The sequence below is a fragment of the Malaya genurostris genome, chromosome 1 (assembly GCF_030247185.1).
Source record: "Malaya genurostris strain Urasoe2022 chromosome 1, Malgen_1.1, whole genome shotgun sequence".
NCBI lineage: Eukaryota > Metazoa > Arthropoda > Insecta > Diptera > Culicidae > Malaya > Malaya genurostris.
The window spans coordinates 123,653,882-123,680,333 of NC_080570.1; the positions used below are offsets into that span (position 1 = coordinate 123,653,882).

At 38.2% G+C, this 26,452-nt stretch overlaps 2 protein-coding genes and 1 long non-coding RNA gene across 3 annotated transcripts; 2 read left to right on the forward strand and 1 right to left on the reverse strand.

Annotated features, from left to right (window-relative positions):
* Positions 1-432: 432 nt before the first annotated feature.
* On the forward strand, positions 433-1,082 carry LOC131425671 (uncharacterized). The gene is made up of 2 exons (XM_058587736.1): positions 433-630; positions 703-1,082. Exons 1-2 carry the CDS (start codon positions 559-561, stop codon positions 979-981), a joined length of 351 nt encoding a protein of 116 aa, XP_058443719.1. The 5' UTR covers positions 433-558; the 3' UTR covers positions 982-1,082.
* Positions 1,083-10,929: 9,847 nt separating this feature from the next.
* LOC131425672 (uncharacterized) lies at positions 10,930-14,624 on the reverse strand. The gene is made up of 8 exons (XM_058587737.1): positions 13,816-14,624; positions 13,701-13,746; positions 13,562-13,645; positions 13,171-13,506; positions 12,767-13,102; positions 12,355-12,705; positions 11,651-12,295; positions 10,930-11,583 (listed from the first exon to the last, which is right to left on the reverse strand). Exons 1-8 carry the CDS (start codon positions 14,378-14,380, stop codon positions 11,328-11,330), a joined length of 2,619 nt encoding a protein of 872 aa, XP_058443720.1. The 5' UTR covers positions 14,381-14,624; the 3' UTR covers positions 10,930-11,327.
* A 1,950-nt stretch (positions 14,625-16,574) lies between these two features.
* Positions 16,575-17,936, forward strand: LOC131425213 (uncharacterized). Its single transcript, XR_009228946.1, has 3 exons — positions 16,575-16,984; positions 17,040-17,156; positions 17,509-17,936. It is a non-coding gene; the product is annotated as an uncharacterized LOC131425213 (long non-coding RNA).
* The last annotated feature ends 8,516 nt before the right edge of the window (positions 17,937-26,452 follow it).

The following is a 26,452-nucleotide window of genomic DNA, read 5'->3' on the forward strand; positions in this document are numbered from 1 at the left end:
AAAAATGCAATATTTCATTCCAGTTGAAAAGTTTATAATGGTTGAATCGAACACAGATTTTTCGAAAAAAAAAATTACCCGGCAATCAAAATGATTGAAATGATTAAAAAATTGTTGAAAATATTTACTCTAGCTTGGATGTGATTCACATTTCTCCAGATGAATATGAATTTTGAGCATCAACGTATCAGATAGTGAAACGCTATTTTATGACGATAGTGCAGAGATAAGGAAGAGCGCTAATATCTGCTAATATCTTGTTGATTAAAAGCTCGGAATTGTTGGTACGTAGTGTTTATGTAATTACCGTGTTGTCTTCGAGGCACGTTTATTTGTACGACTGTTTGTAAATACTTCCGCCTTTCATCGTACAAGCTAACTAGCAGCTGAAATATACGGAACTCGTTCTGATATAAAAGCGATGAAATTATAATCAGCAATGGAAATTCACTTCATTTCTCTCCTACGACATCGTGTGTTCTCTAGGTTCTCCGAACAATTTAGGAATACCACAAAAATTTCAATATAAAAGTTTTCAGTGCAGAACGAAGCTCGAAAATGTCCGTAAAATTATCTCTGCTGATGATGGTAGCTGCTACTGTTGTGGTTTCGATGATTGCACTCGCTGAGGTAAGTGATGCTGCTTCCAGGTTAATTTAAAAACTTGATTGAAGGGCTAAACGGCCTTTCAATATTTTACAGGCTCAAGCTCCAGCGAAACCTACATTCGAGGAGCTGGTGAAAGAACGGGAAGCTACAACGTTGCATGCTCTAAACATGATGGTTGCCAGTTCCACCGCTCCGCAACAGGTGAAAGATGCAGTGCTTGCTAGTGCCCAGGAACAATTGGCCAACTGCGTCGAGCAGGCTTCGGTTGTGGCCAATCAAGGACAATTCTATGCCTGTACCGGTTTGGTACTCCGGAACGCGGCCATGGCACTCAATGGTCATTCATCTTCTGGTGCAGGTTCGATCAACTAAGTGATGATGGATCAGTTATTCTTATATGTGAAAAAAGGGTATATGGAAAAAGAGATTGAATTTACAAGTATTCATAAAAATAAAGATTTTGCCGATCAGAACTTCAAGCTCAATATACTCCGTTGACTGCGGATGAATGTTATCAGGATCCGAAATCCTGTTCCGCAGTTACAGCGTGATGAGTGAAATCGGACGGAATCATGACGAAAACAAAAAGGGTGTTACGATAAATGTCAACGTCAAATTAACGCTTTTACCACCGCGTATTAAAAAAATAGTACACTCTTAATTCCTAAGATATAGGAGAGAGTCGGCAGCCCTGAGTATTCCATAGGCCACTCGTGTTTTATCGAAAATTATTTGAACTTTTCATTGTAAGTAAAGTAAGTAATTGTCAAGGCTTCAGCCATGGAATCAAAAATTGTCATATGGATATACGGTGTTTGAATTGTGGTAAATCGCATTCGAAAGACGTTTGTCCAATGAATTAAACCACTGATAAATTTTCATGTTCAAATTGCGATGGAAATCATAAATCCAATTATTTGAATTATTTGTCTTGTCAGGGAAAAAATTTTAAACGCTCGTTCGCTTAGACAACAAGTCAAATCAACGACCTTAAATTTACAGAACATACCTGAAAATCGAAAAACCGTTACAAATGCCAAATGATATACCTACAAGATCAACTTTTTCAAATGATCATCCGAATGAATTCGACTTCATCACTTTTTGAAGCATTTCAAATCGGATGGCAAATTGCAAATAATATTATAATGAATTTAAAATGTAACAGTGATGTTGAATAATTATTTGAATATTTTAAATTGCATTACATATGCTGACTTTGACGCAGATCATCTTCCTGTAACATTTAGACTTTCCAACGAAGCTTTAATTAATTCAATTAGTTCTATATTCAACTATCATAGAGCTAATTGGTTGGATTACAGATCTCACATTGAAAATCATGTGAACCATGAAACTATTTTAGAAAATTCTGCGGACATCGACACAACAATTGATAATTTGAATCATTACATTATCGAAGCTAGAAATCTTTCAGTTCCCAAAGCTCAAACTAAATTAAATTCTCCTATCATCGATGACAATCTTCAACTGCTCATTCGGTTGAAGAATGTTCGTCGACGACAATATCAACGTTCTCGTGATCCTGCTATGAAAAACATAGTTAAGGATTTACAAAAAGAATTTAAATATAGATTTACTCTTTTGCGAAATGAAAATTTCGCTAATGAAGTTGAACAAATTAAACCATATTCTAAACCTTTCTGGAAACTTTCTAAGGTTCTTAAGAAACCTCAGAAACCAATTCCTGCTCTCAAGGAAGGAAATCAAATACTTCTTACAAATGGCGAAAAAGCTCAAAAACTTGCTCAGCAGTTCGAGAGTATACACAATTTTAATTTGAACGTTGCGAGTCCTATTGAAAATGAAGTCTCACTGAAATATGATCATATTTCAACCCAAGTGTTATCACACGATGACATTATTGAGACGAATTTTGACGAAATTAAATCAATTATTAGGAAACTCAAAAACATGAAGGCTCCTGGTAATGATGGAATTTTTAATATTCTTATTAAAAATCTTCCCGATGTTGCCTTGAGACTCCTGGTTAAAATTTTCAACAAGTGTTTTTTTTACTTCCCAAAAAGATGGAAAAACGCTAAAGTAATTCCTATCCTCAAACCTGATAAAAATCCAGCAGAAACATCAAGTTATCGACCAATTAGCTTACTTTCTTCTATCAGTAAACTTTTTGAAAAAATTGTCTTGTTGAGAATGATATCTCATATAAATGAGAATTCAATTTTTTTACCAGAACAGTTTGGATTTCGTCATGAACATTCAACTACTCATCAACTTGTCAGAGTAACGAACATGATAAAAGCAAATAAATCTTCTGGGTTATCAACTGGAGTTGCTCTTCTAGACATAGAAAAAGCATTCGACAGTGTTTGGCACAAAGGTTTAATAGCAAAAATATCTGATTTCCAGTTTCCTATTTATTTGATCAAAATGATTCAAAATTATTTAACTGATCGTACTCTTCAGGTCAAGTTGTTTTTTTTTATTTAAAAGATATTTTATTCAGGCCTATTTGCGTACAAGCTTTACGTGGCCGATTTAGCTGAGTTTTCAGATAATTTTTTTTGGCATTAAAAATGCCTTACTCTTCACTATATGGGGCCGGGTGTCAATTAAAAGTTTCAAAAATAGTCGCGTAACCTTTTTGTGTCATAATTTTGAACGTTAATAACTCGGTCATTTGTTGATGGATTGTTATAATTCAACAACCAATCGATTCGGAAACTTTTAACTTAAACATGTATGACGACGTCGTTTCAGTATTTCAATAGTATACTATTGAAAAAATGGTTGGAATAGACCTATGTTTTCATCCACCAATCCCTGTTGTACAAAATGACGTCAACTTCTTGTTCGGCATAGGAGGCTTTGCTTCATGCATTAAAAACACCGTATCGTTATGCGTAGTATGAAGAGAAATCTATAAATATAGGCTGCACAATATTTCTTTGCCTAGTTGATGTTTGACTGTGAATGAAACAAGTAGCTTGTCCAGGGTGCTGATGACTGGATTGTATATGCGTTCACTTGCTGGATTGTCGCTTTTGCATTATGTGTTGGTGAAATTTCCTGTTGTCTGCAACACCGTGTTCGCTTGAGTATCTTATAGTAACTCAGTCATTTGTTGATGGATTTATTTAATTCAAAAACCAATCGATTCGGAAACTTTTAACTTAAACATGTATGACGACGTCGTTTCAGTATTTCAATAGCATACTATTGAAAAAATGGTTAGAGTGGACCTATGTTTTCATCCACCAATCCCAGTTGTATAAAATGACGTCAACTTCTTGTTCGGCATACACACTAAGATTTGATTCCGTTGTTCGGTAATTTTTTTTGACGAAAACTTTCGGTAATCAATAGAAATTACCGATATTTCGGTACATGAACGTTATTTTACAACAATTATGCAAATTTTTACCGGACGATCAGTTTTACGCAAGTTTTCATTACAGAATTTTGTAAATAGATATACAATTCATACGGTAAATCTGAATAGTCGCCGAGTACGGTAAAAACCATACCGTCCGTATGGTAAAATTATCTTCCAATAACCGAACTTCTGTGAAAACTGATTGTCGTGAAACGAACTGTCAAGCAGTTATTAAAATTTTCAGTGTCTTTTTATTAACCAAACGAAAAAAATCTTGAAGAGTTCATCGAATGGATTGAGATACAGGTGCTAAAATATTTAAAACATTTGAACCACTAAAAGCTTTTTGTTTACTTTTAGGCAGAAAAAATTTTTTGTATCACTTGCCCAGTTGCTGCCTACACAAATCGTTCGAGTGTAATTTCTGGTGGACTCAACGGATTGTGCAGTGTTTTGGAAGGCGCTCATAATTCCGGTCAGCCAGAACATTTGACCCTTTTTTTTCGTGGAATAAAACCATAGCCACAACAGGTTGGAATTTACTTCATTCGTTTTTGTGAATTTGTGTTGTTTTTTAAAATCCGAAATTTCAGAATTTTAACCAAAGGAAAACAAACACACAAAAAATTACCGAACAATCAGTTAGATTCATTTGGTTTACAGTTTACGGTAGTTGTTTGACAGTTCAAGCAATTACCGAACGATTGGTAATCAATTTAATTACCGAACTGATTACCGAACGTTCAGCTGTTGAAAATTCGGTAAAAAATTACCGAATTCTGCGAAATTTTCTAAGTGTGTAGGAGGCTTTGCGTCATGCATAAAAAACACCGTATCGTTATGCGTAGTATGAAGAGAAATCTATAAATATAGGCTGCACAATATTTCTTTGCCTAGTTGATGTTTGACTGTGAATGAAACAAGTAGCTTGTCCAGTGAGCTGATGACTGGATTGTATATGCGTTCACTTGCTGGATTGTCGCTTTTGCATTATGTGTTCGTGAAATTTCCTGTTGTCTGCGCAACACCGTGTTCGCTTGAGTATCTTATTTATCATCTAGCTATTGAAGAACCGAATCAGCGTGGTTACCGATTCTTTTGAAATATCCCATGTATTTAGCAAATTTTTGGTCGATTTTGCCATTAAAAATGCCTTACACTTCGCTTCCCGAGGCTGGGTGTCAATTTAAAACATGCAAAACTAATCGCGTAACATTTTTCTGTCATAATTTTGAACGCTTATAACTCAGTCATTTGTTGATGGATTTATTTAATTCAACAACTAATCGATTCGGAAATATTTAACTTAAACCTATGAGATAACGTCATTTCAATATTTCAATTGCATACCATTGAAAAATTGGTTTGAATTGAGTATTTTATTTTTGTTCTCTGGTAACTATCAGGCCAATTTAGAATTATCGGTGATAGATTTTTCGGATCTAATTTGCAGCGCTTGTTCCTCGATGATTTGTTAATGGATTTTCCTAATTTAAATGATTCCAAAACTTCAATATTGTAAGCTTAAAAATGTTTTAATTTATCAACGGATCGGTTTGCATACTTAAATCTCCATTCCCGCATACGAACAAAACGTGACAATGTGACTGAAGCAGTTGTTGTCCCACCGGGAATTAAACGCTTCAAATGATTCAAAATTAAATTCTGAAACTTATCTAACCGAGCGGCTTCCTCGGTTTAGTAGTATAAATGAGTTCCACAGGATCACATATACAGTAATTGGGGACGGGTATAGCGTGATGGGTAAGTCGATGCCCTTTCACGCAGCCCACTTGGGTTCGATTCCCATCCCCGCACATAGGGTCAGAGAATTTTTCTGGCCCGAAGAGGCGAATGACCTTTAAGGTTAAAACCTCTATAATCGAAACAAAAAAAAAAACATATACAGTACAATTAGATGCAATATCATATAGTAACAAAGATAAACTCAAGGTAAGTTTACCTGCGATTTTACATGTATCGTTTGAATTTGAACCATCGTAGAATTTGGTTAACCGTCAGTTTCAGTTTAAATATTATTTGCTTCAAAACAATAACAATAAGCGTCTGATGGCTACACGCGTTGTAACTATGACAATGTTAATAACATCAAGTTTCAATATGAGCAAAATTTCTGAATTTTGTTGCGTATTCATTCCGTATATTCCTAATATGCCAAAGCGAAAATCAATGTAAGCAACTAAATATTTTATGCGGACTGTTTCACATGTTTTCTTCCTCGTATTGTTGCCATATTATTTACCGATACTTTCCGAAGATTATCGACGATTTTGAAGGATTAATAAAATTACACCATTACTGAGATTACTGGTACAACATTCTCTTGGATCGATTAACTGTTTATAAAATTAATAAGTCCACCCAGTGAACGACCATTATTAGGTTTAAACTGGGGGTAAATAAACGATATAAATCAAATCAAATTAATAAGTTTGTACGTTTCTCGAAAATTATCATCATAAAATAAAATAGTTTCATTTGTTCAGGTTTAAATCTTTAGGTTGTTTGTATTTAAAATTGAGCTTTCAAGTAACTTTGAAATGTAGTGCAGCTTAGTGTATCATCATCAATATCATCTTTATTTTGTATTTATTATGAACACCCTAGAAACGTTTCATTTTTAATGTTATTGTGCTCGGTCGTGTCTTGAATACAACCCTCAAATTTTTTTTGCGTCTACCTTCGAAAGGCGATTGTCGAGCCATGAGTGATTTCTTTAAAGTAAACTCAATGTTTCGCAACGTCGCGGGTCTCCAATGTGGCGATTCGAATCGGTTGTATGCAGGTCGAAGACGTTTTTACGTTAACGCGTTAGTTTCTCATAGAAGAATTGAAGTGATTTTATCATGGCTTAGCATTTATTGGAAGAAGTTTACTGATATTTTAATATTTACGGCAAACGAGTCGCGTTCGAATTCATTCGAGTGAAAACAAGAATGGTCTATTCGTATTCGTTCGAAAGTATCTGTTCGTCGTTTTACTATCCCACAGCACTTTGAACATGAAGTTCTAAGTAATGATATTACTTACCTTACCTAACAGCTATAGGCCTGGGATGTCCTTTGCTGTATCAAGCATACGTCTCCACATAACTCGGTCCATGGCTGAGATCACCCTCCACTTGATCGATCCACCTTACTCGCTGCGCTCCTCTTCTTCTTGTACCAGTCGGATTAGATTCAAGAACCATTTTCACTGGGCTGTCGTCTGGCATCTTTATGACATGCCCAGCCCATCGTAGACGTCCAATTTTAACTGTCCGTACGATAGGTGGTTCTCCTAGCAGCTGTTGCAATTCGTGATTCATACGCCGTCTCCACGTTCCGTCTTCCATCTGCACTCCGCCATAGATGGTCCTCAGTACCTTTCTTTCGAAAACACTGAGGGCGCGTTGGTCCTCTGCCAACATAGTCCAGGTCTCGTGGCCATAGAGAACAACCGGTCTAATTAGCGTTTTGTAGATGGTCAATTTCGTGCGGTGGCGTACTTTTCTCGATCGGAGGGCTTTTCTGAGTCCAAAGTACGCACGATTCCCTGCCAAAATACGTCTATGAATTTCTCTGCTGGTGTCATTATCGGCGGTCACCAGTGAGCCCAAATACACGAACTCGTCAACCACCTCGATATCGTCACCGTCTAATAATATTCGTGGTGGGAGGCGTAGTGTTTCTTCTCTAGAGCCTCTTCCTCTCATGTATTTTGTTTTCGACGCATTTATGGCCAGTCCGATACGCCTAGCTTCAGCTTTCAGTCCGATGTAGGTTTCCGTCATCTTCTCAAGGTTACGTGTCACAATATCAATATCGTCAGCGAAGCCAAAAAGTTGTACGGACTTTCGGAAGATCGTGCCACTCGTGTCGATCCTCGCTCTTCGAATCACCCCTTCCAGGGCAATATTGAACAAGATACAAGAAAGTCCATCACCTTGACGTAGCCCTCTCCGAGATTCGAAGGGACTCGAGAGCGTCCCAGATACTCGGACGTAGCACATCACTCTATTCATCGTTGCTTTGACCAATCGCGTCAGTTTATCCGGGAGACCGTATTCGTGCATTATCTGCCATAGCTGTTCTCGATCGATTGTGTCGTATGCCGCTTTGAAGTCAATGAATAGGTGATGCGTGGGTACGTTTGATTCACGACACTTCTGGAGTACTTGTCTTATCGCGAATATGTGATCCGAAGTGGCGCGGGCTCCAGTAAATCCCGCTTGGTACGGCCGCAAAGGATTTGGGAGAGTACCTTGTAGGCGGCGTTGAGCAATGTGATTGCGCGGTAATTGCAACAATCTAGCTTATCGCCCTTTTTGTAGACGGGACATACCACTCCATCCATCCATTCCTGCGGTAGAATCTCCTCCTCCCAAATCCTAGAAATCATCCAGTGCAGCGCTCTAGCCAGTGCCTCTCCTCCATGTTTGAGCAGCTCGCCTGGCAACTGGTCATTGCCCGCGGCTTTGTTGTTCCTCAGCTTGCCGATCTCCTCAATTATCTCCGACAGATCAGGGGCTGGGAATCTGTCGTCGGCTGAGCATGCACCCAGATTGATTCCTGCACCGTTCTCTGTATCTTGTGCTTCGCCATTAGTGATGGGCGAGCGCTCACGAGCCGTTCATTTGAACCGACTCGTAGCAATGAGCGAACGAACCACGGCTCTTCAAAATTGAACCGCGGCTCTCAAGAAGAGTTGCCATTTTAAAATCTGCGATTCAACTTGGAAAATCTGTGTGCCTGTGTACACCCAAATTTGATTGCGTTGTTGGTTAAACGATGATGTTTTCTAATGAAGCTGTCAAAAATGCATAAGAACATTTATTTAGCAGTGAATCCCAAAGCATTCTGTCGTAATAGAAGAAAAATAGATTTTTTTCCAAATGGAATTTCAATTAATTTATTTCAATATTCCGCTTCCTCGCACACGGACACCTCTAGTTGTGAAACACAATTTTAGATCGCCCATACCGCTCATGTATTTCCGTGGCTCTCACACTCACTTCACATTGACGTTTATTGAAAAAGAGCCAATGAGCCGTTCAATTGAATCGGCTCTTACGAAAGAGCGTTCGGTTCAGAGCCGCTCATTGAAATGAGCCGTATTGCCCATCACTATTCGCCATTCAGATGCTCGTCATAAAACTGCTTCCACCTGTCGATCACCTCACGTTCGTTCGTGAGAAGGTTACCACTGGTATCTCTGCACATTTCGGCCTGTGGCGTGTAGTCTTTACTTGAGCGGTTCACCTTTTCATAGAACTTCCGTGTGTCATTTGCGATCTTGGTCTTCCTGGTGGCACTTTTTCCTTCGGAAAACAGTGTTCTGTCTGTTCCGTGCCTGTCTGTATCGTTCCTCGTTCGCCCTCGTGCGGTGTTGCAGCATCCTCGCCCTTGCTGCATTCTTCTCTTCGATTAACTGCTGATATTCGCCGTCAAACCAGTCATTTCCTAGATTCGATAACCTCGTACTTAGAACGGTTGTAGCAGTGCTACTCTCGGCGGACCTTATGTTCCTCCAGCCGTCTTCAAGAGTCGCCGCGCCAAGCTGCTCTTCCGTTGGTAGCACTAACTCCAATTGTTGCGCGTATTCCTCTGCAGTACGAATGCTACGTAGCTGCTTGAGATTGAGTCCCGACTTTCCTGTGAGACGAGTATTGTGCACCGTCGATAGTTTTGAGCGCATACAAACCGCGACAAGGTAATGGTCAGAATCAATGTTGGCACAGCGGTAAGTGCGGACATTGATGACGTCGGAGAAGAATCGCCCGTCGATGAGAACGTGGTCGATTTGATTTTCCGTATGTTGATCAGATGATCTCCAGGTGACTTTGTGGGTATCTTTGCGGGGGAAGAAGGTGCTTCGAACTACCATTCCTCTGGAGGCTGCAAAGTTTACGCATCGTTGACCGTTGTCGTTTGTTACCGCGTGTAGGCTCTCCAGCCCTGTACATTGCCTCCCGGCCTACCTGAGCATTCATGTCGCCGATGACTAGTTTTACATCCCGCCGTGGATAGCTGTCGTAGGTTCGTTCCAGCTGCGCGTAGAATGCTTCCTTCTCGTCATCGGGTCTCGTCTCATGTGGGCAGTGCACGTTGATGATGCTGTAATTGGAGAAACGGCCCTTGATCTTCAATACGCACATTTTATCACTGATTGGCTGCCACCCAATCACGCGCTGGCGCATCTTGCCCAACACTAAGAATATCGTTCCTAGAACGTTGGTTGTGCCACAGCTCTGGTAGAAGGTAGCCGCTCGATGCCCACTTTTCCACACCTTCTGTCCCGTCCAACAAAGTTCCTGCAGTGCTACGACATCGAAGCCGCGGATTTGAAGCTCATCATGCAGCATTTGGTCGAATCCTTGGAAGTCAAGCGATTTGCAGTTCCATGTGCCAAGCTTCCAATCGTAGTAGGTCTTTGCAGATTATTCCGAGTCGTATTTATATCATGATTATTCGTAACAAGTGTTTTCCGGGCGGCTTGTTAGGCCTGTACCAACCTCCTGACTCGCCGGAGGGCCATCGTGTCAGCACTGTTTAGAGTCGCACACTGACACAAGGACGGTAATCAGCCGCTCCTAACATGGAGAACAGACGCTGTTTCGAGCCGCCCAAACATGGGGAACAGACGCTCGGGTAGGCTCGCTCTCTGTAAAGAGAAGGCAAGCCCCCCTTCCCTGTCAGCATACGACCAAGGTCCCACCGGGGTTGGTTACCCGATCTTTCCTATTGTTGCTCGTACCCCAGCTGGCACCGCGGGGAGGTAGGGATAGGAGTTACTGGACAAGAGGTTAAGAACCACATTGGCGCCTGAATTGCGTATTGTCCAGTCGTTTACCAACCAAAAGTAATGATATACTCACCTACAAAATCCTTAAAGGGCATCAACCTCTGGAGGACATTGACCTATTGACCTTTGGAATTTCGGTAGTTTTGCGGAAAGAAGAAAAACCAACTGATTTGCTGAACTGCCTAAAATCGAATGCAGAAAAACTCTGTCTGTATTTACTTGCTCTATCTCGATGACAAGTGGACGGTTACCTCTGTTTCCACTATGTAATACATAAGGTGTACATATCAATCGTATGGTTGAATGAGGGTGAATATCGCGAACGAAGAAGTTGAGAATACGGGTTTGATATCAATCTGTCACGCATTGAAACCCACATTATGTCAGCTGATAACAATTCAATGTATAAAAGGTTATAGTGTCAAGATATCTCCGATTTGCTTTGATCAAAGTGCGCCTTCGAAACACAACAGAATTAAATCAATGAACAAACAAACAAATTTATTTAATCAGCACAAAACAAATTATTTATTGACACGTTTTCGATACCACGTTATTCATTCATATTTTCTAGGTTAGCTTTCGCAGATTCGAGGTCCTTCAACAAAACACCGTGAATTTTAAGCAAATGAGTTTTCAGCTGAACCTTCAGCATAAACCGTTGGTCGCATAACTCGCATGGAAAGGGTTTTTCCTTGGTGTGGACACGCATATGGACGTGTAAAGTCCACTTCTTCTGTAAAATCTTACCGCACACTTTGCACACGTATTGACTTTTATGAAGTGCTCTGTGTTTTTGAAGAAGTTTCCTGTTGATGAAGACAAATTCGGTTGAGAAATATCACCACTATATTTAGCTATACATCGAACACTTACTTGTGCTTGAATACCTTGCCACATAAATCGCACGGTACTTCGTCACTTTTATGCTTCAACGCATAGTGAAAATCATGCCGGCATTTCTGTTTGAATTTCGCTCCGCACTCACTGCAGGTGAACTTGAAACCGTCCTCTCCGTGAACCATCACCTCGTGACGATTCCTAGTAATCTTATTGCCATACTTGCTGTCACATCCCTCGAAAGAGCAGGCGTACGGCTTCAGTCCGTAATGTTGATTCATGTGATACTCGAATAAGGATCGCTCGACTGGCTTCCCGCAGAGTTCGCAGATCTTACAATGACGCATGGTGCCATTGAGATCCATCCTCACGCACCCGGCTCCGTCATAGGACGAAACTCCCCGATAATGTCGCTTGGGTCCTTCTCCGACAGTTTCCATCTGTTTATCACATGTCGTTTGATTTTCATTATCTTTTCTCCTAGATGCAGGCAGTAATTTTTCTACTAGTTTGCGCAACTGACTATCAACGGTTGATTTTGGATTGGCTTCACCGTAAGACTGCTCCGAACCCACCAACGATTTAAGCCGAATCCATTCGGCTTTTGCCACCAAAGGTCTCACCTTAAACTGGGATGCAATTTGCTGCCAGCTAGTTTGGCGTATTTTCATGTTACGAAAGCTGGAATTTGGAATGTAGTTTTACAAACATTTGAATAAAAAACAGAACACGCTTCTTACTCGGAATGATTAGAATTCCAAATAACCTCACGCTTCGTTATTTCCTTAACAAGCTTAATCTTCTGATCGACGCTGGTGAAATATTTGCTAGGAAGCTCTTCGTCTGACAACGAAACTCCGCTCGATTTTCCTATTGTCATATTTTCACTTAGCATCTTCTTCAACAGTAGGTAGAGAGGATCTGCCAAAATAGGATCGTTACTGGTGACTAAACCTTCCATTAGCCGTATATGACGTCCGCGGTAAACTCCTCGCAATCGGAACCATTGGAATTTTGCCTCGGCTTTTGAAATATTCATTTTTGCTGCTATTTCATCCCACGTACGATCCTTCTTGACAATTTTACCGTAGCTGCGAGAAAAAATAAACTAATTAGCAAATTAGTTCCATTATGTCGGAAACAGATCCTTACTCCGGATGTTGAATATTCCAAATGATGTCATAGTTAGAGCATATCTGTGCAAACTGAAATTTTTTTTCATTATCGAAAACTTTAAAGTCCCTCTTTGAAGTTGTCGAATCGAACGCGTCATTCTGCGTAATGCCACCAAACATTTCATGACACAATGCGAACAACGGATCAATTTTAAGGTCCTCGGTTTGAATTTGACCATTTGAAAAACGCTTGCAACGATACTTATAAATAATTCGTAACCTCTTCCAGCAGTTCTTGGCTTCACTCGAAGTTACACCCAAACCGGCACTTATCTGATCCCACACGGACTCTCGCATTTCCTTATTGTAATAACTGTAAGAAAAAAAAATTGAATAAATCATCAATTTCAACCTTACGGAAACACAACAAATTCAACTAACTCCAAATGTTTGCAGCTCCAAATGATTGGATACTTATAAACTGCTTGCAATAGAATCAGCTTCCTTTCTTCACTTCCAAATGTATCTTCTCCTTCGCCTACCGTACCAACTGGCTCGATTTCTTTGTTCGGTTTAATCTGTGTTCTGCCGGCATCGTATATCTCACTCAGTATAGCAAGCAACCGTCCGTTTGTTGAATTCGCCGGGATTTTCTTCTTTTTCTTCAATTCACGATAGCTTTCCTTTATTCGTCGCCAGTGGCCTCGGAAGGTTGACAGGTCGATTTCAAATTTACGTGCCACTTTGGCCCACGTGTCATCGATTGTTTGAGCGGAACTGGAAAAAGTACAACCCCGGATGGTACAAAAATTCGAACTTTCGATAAACTTACCATGGTATCGAAATGTTCCACAATTGCGGATGCATCTCAATTTCCTGTGCAATGGCCAGCTTAAGCTGAAGAGTCAATCGCGGGCTGCAAAACAATAGTATATTCTATCACTAGTTAAAAATTCAACCGAAATTCTTACCCTTGTTTTGGTTCGCTGTTAGATTTTCGCGACTTTCTTCGACAAGCTGGAATAGTTGAATATTTCATCCTTCAGTAACATACTATTGGAACCATAGGGAAAAAAAACATTTTACCTGAGGTATCAGTAAAATCGGAATCGTATGTTAGCTCCTCCGTCAGGTTTTCTTCCATTTCCACTATTTCCGTCTTACACTCAAACTGATGTTCGTCATCGCACTGATCTCGCTGCAACTTTGGATGAAAGCTGCCATCATTGTCACTTTCGGATTCATACTTTATAGGAGGTTCTTCCGATGGTAAGTCAATGAATTCTGTATCCATCTGTTCCCTACCAACGACAACCTGTACAAGTGCTTCCCGTTTCGATTGTACGACATTGTGCAATTCGTTGACAGTATTGTAATACTGTTCACTTTTGATATCATTCAAATGCGGCGTTGGAATGAAGTTGTACAATTCATTGGTCTGGTGGCATAGGGTCCGGAACTCTTCAATAAATTTAACGGTTGCTATGCAGCTTCTGCATATGCAACGAATATCATCATCGTGCAGATTGAAAATTGCTACACACTCGCGAATCTGATTGGAAAGTTTCGCACGATCCTCTTGAATGGAAGTATAAACATTATCTTGCTCATTGTGGAAACACAATCTACAAGGTCGGACCGGATTATCCATTGTGTTTGGCACTTTAACAAAATTGCTACTTGAAGTGCTCGATGAGTTCGCCTAAACAGCGGTTGAAATACTGACTATCAGGTTCATACGTGACGTATTTTCGAACTGTTTTGTTTTTTCGTCTTAGATTCGCCAGTATTATTCATTGATTCACAGGTAAAACATTCTTTTTTTCTATGTTTGTTGAATCTTAAACAAAATTGATCGTGGCAATTTGACAAAATTGCAAAACAACATAAAATGTACGCTCAACGATAATTACCTAGAGTGTAGTGGAAGCAACAGATATGCAGTACTAGATTTATATAAGGAGCTGCACAAAGAGTGAAACCAAAAAGAACCTAACCGTCGACACGACATGCCACTCGTCTAATAGAACTGTATCACAAATTTAACTACCCCTCAGTAACTGGTAATGTCAAAACAAAATCGTTTAAAAAATTGTTGAAACTGGCAACAAATACCTAAAATTGTTGATTTCAAATAACAGTTACCAATGTTGTTATGTTGAAACATAAAAATAGTCTGAAAAGGAATTGTGCATACCGGAAATATTATCGATACTGGAATAAAAGGAAAATTTTTCCACAAGGAATTGTTTTTCAAGTACTTGAAACATTTTGGAGGCTTCGATTGACCTTAAACAACTCATGCAGGAATATTTCTCTATAATGCTTCTACGAGTACGATGATGTCTATGAACAGTACTCCACCTGTATCTAGCAAGCTCCAACGTATTATTGATTGAACATGAACAACAACAATTGAACAACATTTACATTTTATTATAACAAATAGAGGCATTTGAAGTGATTTTTCGTTTTTTCGAGGCGTTTGTGGAGGCAATATTGAGCTCTACATATTTCATCTAATACACAATCTTGATCAACCCTTAATTTAATACTTTTCGAATTATTAACGTCTACACAATATGCTTCCTAAAAATGATTATTGCCTCTCTAAATCCCATCTAAATCATACAAAGAAATGAAATACATATCTAGATCTGTAAGTCAATCAAATGAGGATTGATAGCGGTAAGACATAGTTATATAAAATGCGTAAAAACATTCCTACAATCACCATTTTATACAAATCTTAATTCATTAACTCAACAACAGATACAATTTTACAACTTCTCATAATTCAAGCTTTTAGGCCATTTCCCAATTCTTATACTTTATATATTTTTGTCAAGTACGGGTGACGATTTTTCCCTTTTTAACAGGCACGGGTCAACTTGCGGTTCAAAAATTTGGTCGGATCTCGAGTATTCGAACCCGAATGTTCGATTTTTTTCTGGTTCGGGTTGGGAAGAAAAATTATTCTCAGAAACTCAATTTGAAAACGAAATCGCATGAGAATTTTTAAAACTGACATCCTTGGTCAAAAAATTGTTCATTTTGAACAACAGTTGTCGTAAATATTCCGTAGATTTTTGTCGTGAATACGACTTACTTTACTATGGAGCGCCTTTTCAAAATTAGCCATACGGAAGAATGGGAAGAACTTAATCGTGATTATCTTGACTTGCATTAATAGCAATAACATAATTCATTCGCTATTTCATCAAAAATATGATCAGGAATTTAGGATAATATTTTGAACAGTGTGGTTATCTCGACGTCAAAAGTTTCACAATTCACACAATCGATCCGGTATCAATTCGAATTCGAAAGTATAAAGAAATCGTGTCAGTTTCATTCGTATTCACGACATCCAGTTATGTCTCTGACATTACACGCCCGTACTTTTTTCTATTTGCGTTACGTACATCCATAGAAAATCTTCGAGACCGTAGATCTAAAAGATGATGTATTTCCACAACGGGCAGGAGAACTTTGATATCGTTCCGTAACGTTTTAAAAGATCGCGACGAATTTTCGATTAGGTGGCAGTGAGCTACTTGTTTCCAACGTAGAGCAAATTAAAAATTTACAGAGAATGTTGAAACATTTTGTTCTAGCCTGTACATCAGTTATCTGTGCTAAAACGATGTTACAATACATGTTTTAGTTAAATGTTTCTGATTTGATGGGTAGGTAAATCACAAACTAACAGGCATAACACTATGAGTAAATTCTTCTGAAAATAAATTTTCGTTAGACACTAGTTCCATCGCAATAATTGATGGGATTACGTTGATAATATATTTACTTTTATAGCGATGTTTAAAGACGCTGCGCCTGTTGCGTTTGAGTTGGCGTAGCGATAACCTGCGCTCCTGTTACTTCTGCGTATAGTCCAATCCACGTGCGAATGTGTAGGTGTGGTTATTCTCAGTAGTTGTGAGGTTAATGCTAGTGTGAGTGTGTTACAGATCAAAACAAAACCGAAGAAACGTCAAAAGAACTACCGTTGTACGATTAAATCCCCAGCTTTTTTGGATGTTTTTCTGTGCTTACTGATGACGGTCTCTTTGAACTAGATTAATAAAGGTAAGAAAAATGCATTGCTGTACTAGTTCTAATATTAATGTTATATTTTTTTCATTTTCAGCTGCTTAATTTTCTGCCAGGAATCAGATTCCAGCCTTGATATTTTTTGAAGCAGAACTGGACTTTTATTTAAAATATATATTCTTTCCAAATTTGCTCGATTCAGGTGGGCAAAGTGCATTACTTTACTGAAAGAAATTATAATATTTGACTATTTTCAGGTGCTGCCAATTTACTTCCTAAATTCTGCAACCTGATTTATTTTGCATATCCTTTCGGAACGGTTTTATCTCAACAGTCAAGGATTTTAGTTTTTGACAGACAGCGACTTAAAAATGGTAAATGTGATGTATGCTTTTGTCATAATTTTCCATCATAAACAGATTCTCACGTCTTGAGATATGCATTCAAATTTGTGAAATTCCTCTAGTTCTTAGGGGTATGTCAGTTCTAAAAACATTAGTGTTATAAAATAATCAAAATTCAGTGTTATAGTTTTATAAAATAATCATAGTTGTACAAGTAATACTTATGTAACCAAGTCGATTTTGCTTTTTCATATAACCATTCGTAAAAGAAATGTTCGTTTGGAGTTTTTTAATGCGGCCCCAGGATCTGTGGATCGATTGCTATTATTGTGTATCATGTCAAGATTATCACAAAGCAATGAATTAAATTATTGTGTTTCAGGATTCAGTTGAGGCACAGAGGAGATACAACGAAAAACTTCGCTTATGTAAAGGTGTCGATCCTTTGACAATGTCAACCTCTACAACTGATATACCACTCAACATTACGTTCGCCAAAATTTATCAATTCATGGTCTTGGATGCCAATCCATTCACGGGTCATGCGAAGGATTCAGCCAAAGGAATGGACGCTGTATTGTACTTTAAAAATGGTTGGGTAAAAAATGTATCCGGAAAGAAAATTGATAATGTTTTTATTATTTGCGGAACGGTACATCACTCATTTGCTCTAAATGAATCTTCACTGAAACCATGGATTGTATCAGAAGAAAATGGAAAGATATTAGCAGCACACTGTACGTGCGCTATAGGCATAACGGAATCGTGCAGCCATATAGGTGCAACACTGTTTGCTCTAGATGGTATAAGGACAGCAATTTTTGATCAAAAGGTAAATGGTGCAGGGAAGATTTCCAAATAATCCAATGATTGACTGATTGTTCTTTACAGCTTTCTGTTACTGATCTACCAGCTTACTGGAAAAAACCACCATCCATAAGCGATGATCTGTATAAAAAAATTAAAGCCATTAATTTTGGTAATTCAGAAGTTTTATCCATCTGTTGAACCATGTTCAAACAATGATCCTAAATATGAGAACCTGTTGAATGCTATTAAAGCGGATGGTGAGACCTGCGCAGCAATGTTCGTTTTTTGCGAGGATGACCAATTGAATTTCAAATGCGTAACATGTACAGATCAAGAAAAGGAAACAAAAAGGTTTCAAACTTTTGATTTATCTAGTTTGTATAATCCCGATCATAGACAAAAATCACTGAATGAGTTAAGGGATATGGCTGAAATAATAATGTCACGACTTGATAACAATCCAGAAATAATAGAAGAAATTGAGATAGCTGCAATACTTCAAAAAGAATCGCGGTCATGGATGACACTAAGGTCTGGACGAGTAACAGCATCAAACCTGAAAGATGTTTGCCGAACAAATATAAATAATCCATCGTTATGTGTTATAAAAAAAATATGCTACCCAAACAAGATTTCAATTTCTACACCATCGGTTCAATATGGTAAGAAACATGAAAATCACGCCGTGAATTCCTTGTTTGAAGCAGTATCAGAATGTCATCAAAATTTAACGTTACGTAAATCAGGCCTGCATATCTCGAAAAATAATCCATGCATGGGGGCTTCTCCTGATGCAATATTTCATTGCCAATGTCATGGAATTATAACAGTTGAAGTGAAATGTCCTTATTCCACCAAAGATACTGAAAGTATGCGTGATGTATTACTTAACATTAAAGATCGTTACGTCTGTTTGGATGAAAGTAACAATATGGTAATGAATTTGAAGCATAAATATTACTACCAAGCATTAATGCAGGTCCACATTTGCGAGGCTGCTTTTGGTTATTTCTACATATGGACGCCTAAAGAGACACTTATATTTCAAATTAAAAGGAATGAGCCATTTTGGAAACAATGTGAAGAGCGAACAATACTTTTTTTCAAAAATGTTTTATTACCAGAGTTATTGGCAAAAGTCTTCACAAACCAAATAATGTAAATTTCAAATTAAAAAAAAGAACAAATGGTAAATAACCGATTGCGAATACTCATTAATACAATTCAATTATCCACGCATTTCCAAAACTGTCTTAATTGTTTGTTTCATCGGATATTTTACATACATACTTACTGACGCACAGACATTTTCCAATGTCGAATTGTACTAGTAGTCTTCAGAGCTTTGATCAAAAATTAGATTTTCTTGCAACTTTTATCCTCTACAGAGATAGACAATGAACATTTTTATTGGGCAGATGTTTATTTATTGTTCTTACAAAACTCCACTTACTACTAAAACTAAGTTATTACAGACGGGCAAAGGTTAACTGAAGCAGATGTTATTGTAATTATTTGGTCTAATGCCAAAATGTTGTTATTCCAACGCTCAATGAGTGAAATAGGAATTATATCAGACATAATTAAAAACTTTTGACGTAATACACCTATTACTCGCTCTACGTGAATGCGCAGTGACGAAAGTTCTTTTGATGAAATTACATCGAGAGGTTCTAGTTGTTTGTTCTTTTTCTTGAAGGATGGATAAGAAACGCATGCATTTATGGAACTCAGCAAATCTTCTATCAAGAAACCACGATCAGCAAGAATGAAATCTCCATCTTTCAAAAACTCTAAAAGACCTGATTGTTTAACAATTTCTTTATCAGAGATTCTACCTCCAAACGCTTCCGAAATAAAAATTACACATCCAGTACAGCTGATTTCTATCAAAATTTTAACAGTGTTGTACTTCTTATAGTTTGAAAATACGTTCGCTTTTGCTTTCATTTGTTCAATATTTGGACATTCCATATTTATTTCAAAGCAATCAATAATAATTGTTACTTTATCATCGTATTTTACCCTAAAGTGTTGAGGCATATGTTTTTTAAGTACTTTTCTACTTGAAAATCCTATCAAACCTTTCATAAACGGATGAATACTGTTAATTGTTTAAAAAAAATAGCTGCTCACGGTTGATGGGCTTAAGTTATAAATGTAGCCTAATGTAGCAAACGGTTCGTTTAATCTAAGTTTTCGTAAGGTAAGAATAAATGCGAATTCTTAATTCATTCCGTCAAATGAAGGTATATCGTTAGACAAAACTTGAAACAAATTTTTCAATGTTTTCCCACTGTTAAGTCCTGTGAAATAACGACATTTCTTATCGTTAACGGATAAGGAAGAAACGGAGAATCGTGTTTCTTCTCTGCTGTTGTATAAATTACGTTTCAAAATCTCATTCCGAGCTTCTAGCTTCTGTATATGTTCCTGGTACTTCATTAGGACTTTCTCCATTCTATCGGTTTTTTCCAGAAGTGATAATTCTGTCTGTGTACTCGGCTCAATGTGAAATATTGTACTCTTATTAACAAAGTTGATTGGTTCGCGTTGAATCTCGCAATTCATTTGGTTGTGCTGGATGATACTGTTCGTTAAAGTTATAAGAAATAAAGGGTGATTTTTTAAGAGCTTGAGAACTTTTTTAAACAATAAAACGCATAAAATTTGCAAAATCTCATCGGTTCTTTATTTTAAACGTTAGATTGGTACATGACATTTACTTTTTGAAGATAATTTCATTTAAATGTTGACCGCGGCTGCGTCTTAGGTGGTCCATTCGGAAAGTCCAATTTTGGGCAACTTTTTCGAGCATTTCGGCCGGAATAGCCCGAATTTCTTCGGAAATGTTGTCTTCCAAAGCTGGAATAGTTACTGGCTTATTTCTGTAGACTTTAGACTTGACGTAGCCCCACAAAAAATAGTCTAAAGGCGTCAAATCGCATGATCTTGGTGGCCAACTTACCGGTCCATTTCTTGAGATGAATTGTTCTCCGAAGTTTTCCCTCAAAATGGCCATAGAATCGCGAGCTGTGTGGCATGTAGCGCCATCTTGTTGAAACCACATGTCAACCAAGTTCAGTTCTTCCATTTTTGGCAACAAAAAGTTTGTTAGCATCGAACGATAGCGATCGCCATTCACTGTAACGTTGCGTCCAACAGCATCTTTGAAAAAATACGGTCCAATGATTCCACCAGCGTACAAACCACACCAAACAGTGCATTTTTCGGGATGCATGGGCAGTTCTTGAACGGCTTCTGGTTGCTCTTCACTCCAAATGCGGCAATTTTGCTTATTTACGTAGCCATTCAACCAGAAATGAGCCTCATCGCTGAACAAAATTTGTCGATAAAAAAGCGGATTTTCCGAATGGACCACCTAAGACGCAGCCGCGGTCAACATTTAAATGAAATTATCTTCAAAAAGTAAATGTCATGTACCAATCTAACGTTTAAAATAAAGAACCGATGAGATTTTGCTAATTTTATGCGTTTTATTGTTTAAAAAAGTTCTCAAGCTCTTAAAAAATCACCCTTTATAACATTTTTCTAAAACATAACATCAACATGAGACGTGATTTACCTTGCATATTCTGGAGATGTGAAGCTAGCTCCTTGAAGAATGTTCACGTTTTCATGGAATAATTGCTTTGGGGCAGCTACGTCAACTTGCTGGTCATAGATCACGTAACTAAGTCGAACATAGAAAGTTGTTTATAAATGTTTATTGAAAAATAACCAGACTACCTTTTTGACATTGGACTGTTTCCATGCAAGGGGGCATGAACAGAATCATTTCCGAACTGGCCTTCTGAAGACGAAGATTGTTGCGAGAAGTTGTCATCATTTATACCAAAACTCACAGTAATGTCTCTTAATGGTTGGCTGAGCAACAGTTGCATATTCGAAGTGCTAAGAAAGCAATGAAGGAGTAATTTTTAAGATATTGATAAAATAACTTACCTCTCCGATGCTGAAATGCAAATGTTTTCCTGCTGGGACGCACCGGAATCACTCATTGTACAGCGGGTAGTTGTTGAAGGAATGTGACCCTTATTCCCTACACTTACATGAGAGTCACAATTTTCCCAATCAAGATGCATAGTTGGTACCCAGTCGACGTCGTTTTCTGCTTCGGGACAAGCCGGTTCTCCTTTGACAAAATGACGGCTGCATATACGGTGTCGAGTTTCCGGTATCGTTGTACAGCAAACCCGCAACCATCGTAATTGGCGCAACTGTCCTAGTACTGATAGTTGGAATTCTGAACAATTTGAACTTTCTATTATTCGCATTAACAAAACAAGAGGGAACTGAACATCTGAAAACCATTTTTACGATTCGGTTTTACAACTCGGAAAACTGAAATGTTAACAACAAACTTGTTTGCCACTCGGTATTTTCAGCACTGTTTACTTTGTTGTGTAACTCAACGGAATACGGGATATTGGAATATGTGTTTGATGAACCAATTAACGAACCAATCTACACTGACTAATCATATAACACATATTTTCGCTTATTAAGGTTTGCTGAGCTTTACTTCAGACGAAAAAAATCCTTCGCAACTGATTTTTTCTTGGTTCAAAAGTTTCAAGCTAATGAAATACTAAGAGCACAGACTAACAGACATGACAGTATGAGTAAATTCTTATAAAAATAATTTTTCGTTATGCACTAGTTCCACCTATATTGTACTGCGCGAACTATTTACTATCTGTACACCCCTTGTGTTATGTACAAGTTTTTTTTACTAGTTGGTTTCCCCTCGTTTGTCAACACCGATCAGCTGCTTGCAGGGATGCCTGATTTCATCAAAATATTTGAAAATGAATCGTCACAATAAATTATTGGATAACGTTGATAATATATTTACCTTTTTCGCGATGTTGGAAGGTAACCATTTATTTGACTCAACGTTGTTCATCTAGACTATTTTTATTGTGTTGGTAGTTTTCACCCGAAATTAAGTGGCGGCAGACCAGAAGCAAGTAAATATTGTAACAAAACGGGTTCGATTTTGTATTGCGTTGGAGGATGAGAAGTAGGCACAATTATGTGTATAGTTTTGGCAATATGTATTAAATCTGTATCCTGCATGAAATTCGCATGGACGTAAACAAATCAATACATTACAGGTAATTCTGTATGAATGGCAACTCTGTTGGTAAATGAAAAAAATAAACAAAGTCTAGATGACAGACAGGATGTTTTTGATAGAGTAACGTGGCGCCATCATGACACATGTGAGTACTGTCCCAAATAAAGGAATATTCGAAATGACCGTTAAAATGATTGAAGAATCTAATTTGAGTGTCCTGTCTGTTAGTCTGTGCTAAGAGCTTTTATATCCGTGTAAGATTCTGAAACTCTTTGAAGGTTTTTTCCTCAGTGTAAAATTGAACCCACAACAAACTGAGGCTTCGGCTCGCACACATTCTCATTTCGTATATGAATATATTCGAACACACTGCATCGGTGTGAGTAACTGAGACGTCAAATTGCTCAATGATATTCAAGTTAAATTGGGTAATATTCTTCATCAGTAGCATAACATGCTTTGTGATTGTATTTTTTACTATCATTATAACTATTAATAATCACAGCACTTGCTGCCTTTAATAATGATATTACTCCACCACCACGGCATTTCCAAGTAAATCTCGAATACATCACCACTATTGATCCAGTTATCAACCACTCTACGCGCACTGAGCATTTTCAGAAGGTTCAGTTTTTGTTCATCGGCGAATTTATTCATCGTGTATTCTGCTAAGGGTTGAGATATAACGACTATGGAAGTTCATTTCCCTAAAATCTTCTGTTCGAGAATCATTACAGATATATTCAACGTGCGAACTATTTTCTTAAATATCATCGAGCAGAACGTTCGCTAGTAAACGTTTCACAACTGATTTTTTGTCATGTGAATCGCATTTGCAAAAAATCACTACTGAACTTTTCTGCAGTGTGTGGGTGCAAACGAGTTTATAATAACTAATGTATAGTATGCCATGACAAATTGCGGTAGACATCATTGCACCAGGTCAAGCGAGCTGTAACAGAATTGCTTTGCACATTTCACCACGAACAACCTTACAGGTAAGATGTGTACCGCTCTGGGTGATTCCGTTTCCGATTAATAGTTATAAAATGCACAATGGCGATCCTGCCAGGAGTTGCAATTCAAATAGCATAGTTATTCAAAACGGAAACGGAATCACCTAAAGCAACAGAAAATTATTCAAATATTTGGCACAAAGATTTTCATTTTCAAATGAAAAAAAAAAGAAGCGTCGGTGGAGATTACGTAACGTTGAAAATAACTGGAACAAGCGGATCATTATGGTCGCGCATCATAAGCGGACCAGGAAGGTCGCGCATCATAAGCGGACCAAGAAGGTCGCGCATCAAATCGGACCAGGAAGGTCGCGCATCAAAGCGGACCATGAAGGTCGCGCATCAAAGCGGACCAAGAAGGTCGCGCATTAAAATACATTTAAAAAAAATGTTGACGATTTTTTTTAATTGAAAAAGGCGGATTCATAAAATCGCGCATCACATAGCGGATCTGGAAGGTCGCGCAAATATTTAAATATAAACGAGCGAACCGAAAACGTCGCGCATAAAGGGAGCAGGCAACGTGGCCGTGCAAATGAAAAAAAATAAGAAAATTAATGAGCGGATTTTCAATAATCGCGCATCGTAAAGCGGATCGTTAGATCGCGTACATTTCAGTTATAAGTTATCTCACGCATATATTTTTGTGTATAATTCCAGACCACAAAAAGGCGTCAAAATATATACCAATATTCGGCTACAATCGTACTATCTGGTACGCAGATTTTCTCGTTCAATTGTGAAACGAAAATGGCCGAAGAAAAAATGAAATGAATGAAAAAGCGAATCACTATGGTCGCGCATTATAAGCGGACCAGGAAGGTCGCGCAATTTTAATAAAAATGGCGGATTCTCGAAATCGCGCATCGCAGAGCGGACCAGGAAGGTCGCGCAAATATTTAAATTTAAATAAGCGGACCGGAAACGTAGCGCACAAAAGGAAGCAGGCAACGTGGCCGTGCAAATAAAAAAAGCGGATTTGAATAATCGTGCATTGCAAAGCGGATTTTGAGATCGCGCACATTTGCTTCGTAAGTAATCTTACGCGCATATTTTTGCATGCAATTCCAGACCACAAAAAAAGGTGTTAAAAGCAAGATATATGGAGAATAACGGAAAATATGTCCGATGGGTCAGCGGTACGAGCAATGCAGAGAATCAGACGACATTTGACGCATCTGTTGATCAGACTGACGAGGAGTCAACGATTTCAGTAATGCCGTGCAATTTGAGCATGTTATGCTTCAGGTAGTGAAATCGAACTCGAAAACATGTTAACAATGATTTAGAAAATGTACAAACAAATAATGTAGGAGTTTCGCTTCGCCATCATGATACACCACACACACAAAAAAAAATTGTATTTTACAGGTGTACTCATAAAGACCTGGGAAATTTCATTTGTAATGGCTTAATTTTTTTTTCCATAAGTACGTTTATTTAATAGGCAATATGCTTAAGTTTTTCTTCGCCGTGGCACCCACAATACATAGTACTTTAAACGTAATACATTTCGAATATCATATTAGTATGTTTTTATCAAGCGATTTACTATTACTGGGACATTGGATAGTCTACCTTGGGTACGCAAGAAATTTATCAGTTGAGATCTGACATTACGATACTCCACGCATGTCCAAACGACATGATCAATATCGCGATAACCTTCGCCATAAGCACAATGATTACTCTAGGAAAGTCCAATTCGAAGGAGATGTGTAGTGATTGGACATGAGTCTGGATATTACACGAATGAAGTCCCTACTCACATTCAGTTCCCGTGAACCATGCCTTTGTCGATATTTTAGGAATAATTGAGTGCATCCACCGACCCAGATAATCTATATCCCAAGAAGCTTGCTGGCAAGTGTTCTTTGGCGGGACGCGCTATATAATTCGTTGAAAGCAATTGGTCTCTCATGAGTTTCACCCTCAAAAGCACCACGTTTGGACAAACTCTTTCATTGCCTAGAATGGAACAATGAACCGGGAGCCAAAACTAAAGTGATTTGATAATTATTATTCAATATGTCGTTCAGACACTGTTTTATTTTGCCCAAGAAAAATGATTCATTTTTGCCAGCAGCGTTTGAGCGAATGGCTTCAATTGCACTCAGACTATCTGTGAAAAGAAAATAATGGTTTGGAGATAATGTGACGATTACACTCAAACTATAATGAACTGCTGCTAACTCTGCTATATAAACAGATGCAGGTTCTTGAAGCCTAAATGAGGCCGAAACATTATTGTTGAACATACCAAACCCTGTCGCTTTTTCAATTCGCGATCCGTCCGTGTAAAACATTTTCTCAGAGTCAATAGGACTGAACTTACTTGAAAATATTTTTGGGATTTCCATCGAGCGTAGGTGTTCCGGAATTCCACGCTGCAT

What these genes read in the sequence shown, in the direction of transcription:
- LOC131425671 (XM_058587736.1), top strand. Translation starts at nt 559, where the DNA reads ATGTCCGTAAAATTATCTCTGCTGATGATGGTAGCTGCTACTGTTGTG. An exon ending in CGATGATTGCACTCGCTGAG is followed by an intron (nt 631 to 702) that starts GTAAGTGATGCT and finishes AATATTTTACAG; the next exon opens with GCTCAAGCTCCAGCGAAACC.
- LOC131425672 (XM_058587737.1), bottom strand. Translation starts at nt 14,380, where the DNA reads ATGGATAATCCGGTCCGACCTTGTAGATTGTGTTTCCACAATGAGCAA. An exon ending in AACAGCGAACCAAAACAAGG is followed by an intron (nt 13,646 to 13,700) that starts GTAAGAATTTCG and finishes ATTGTTTTGCAG; the next exon opens with CCCGCGATTGACTCTTCAGC. An exon ending in GGCAAGGTATTCAAGCACAA is followed by an intron (nt 11,584 to 11,650) that starts GTAAGTGTTCGA and finishes CTTCATCAACAG; the next exon opens with GAAACTTCTTCAAAAACACA.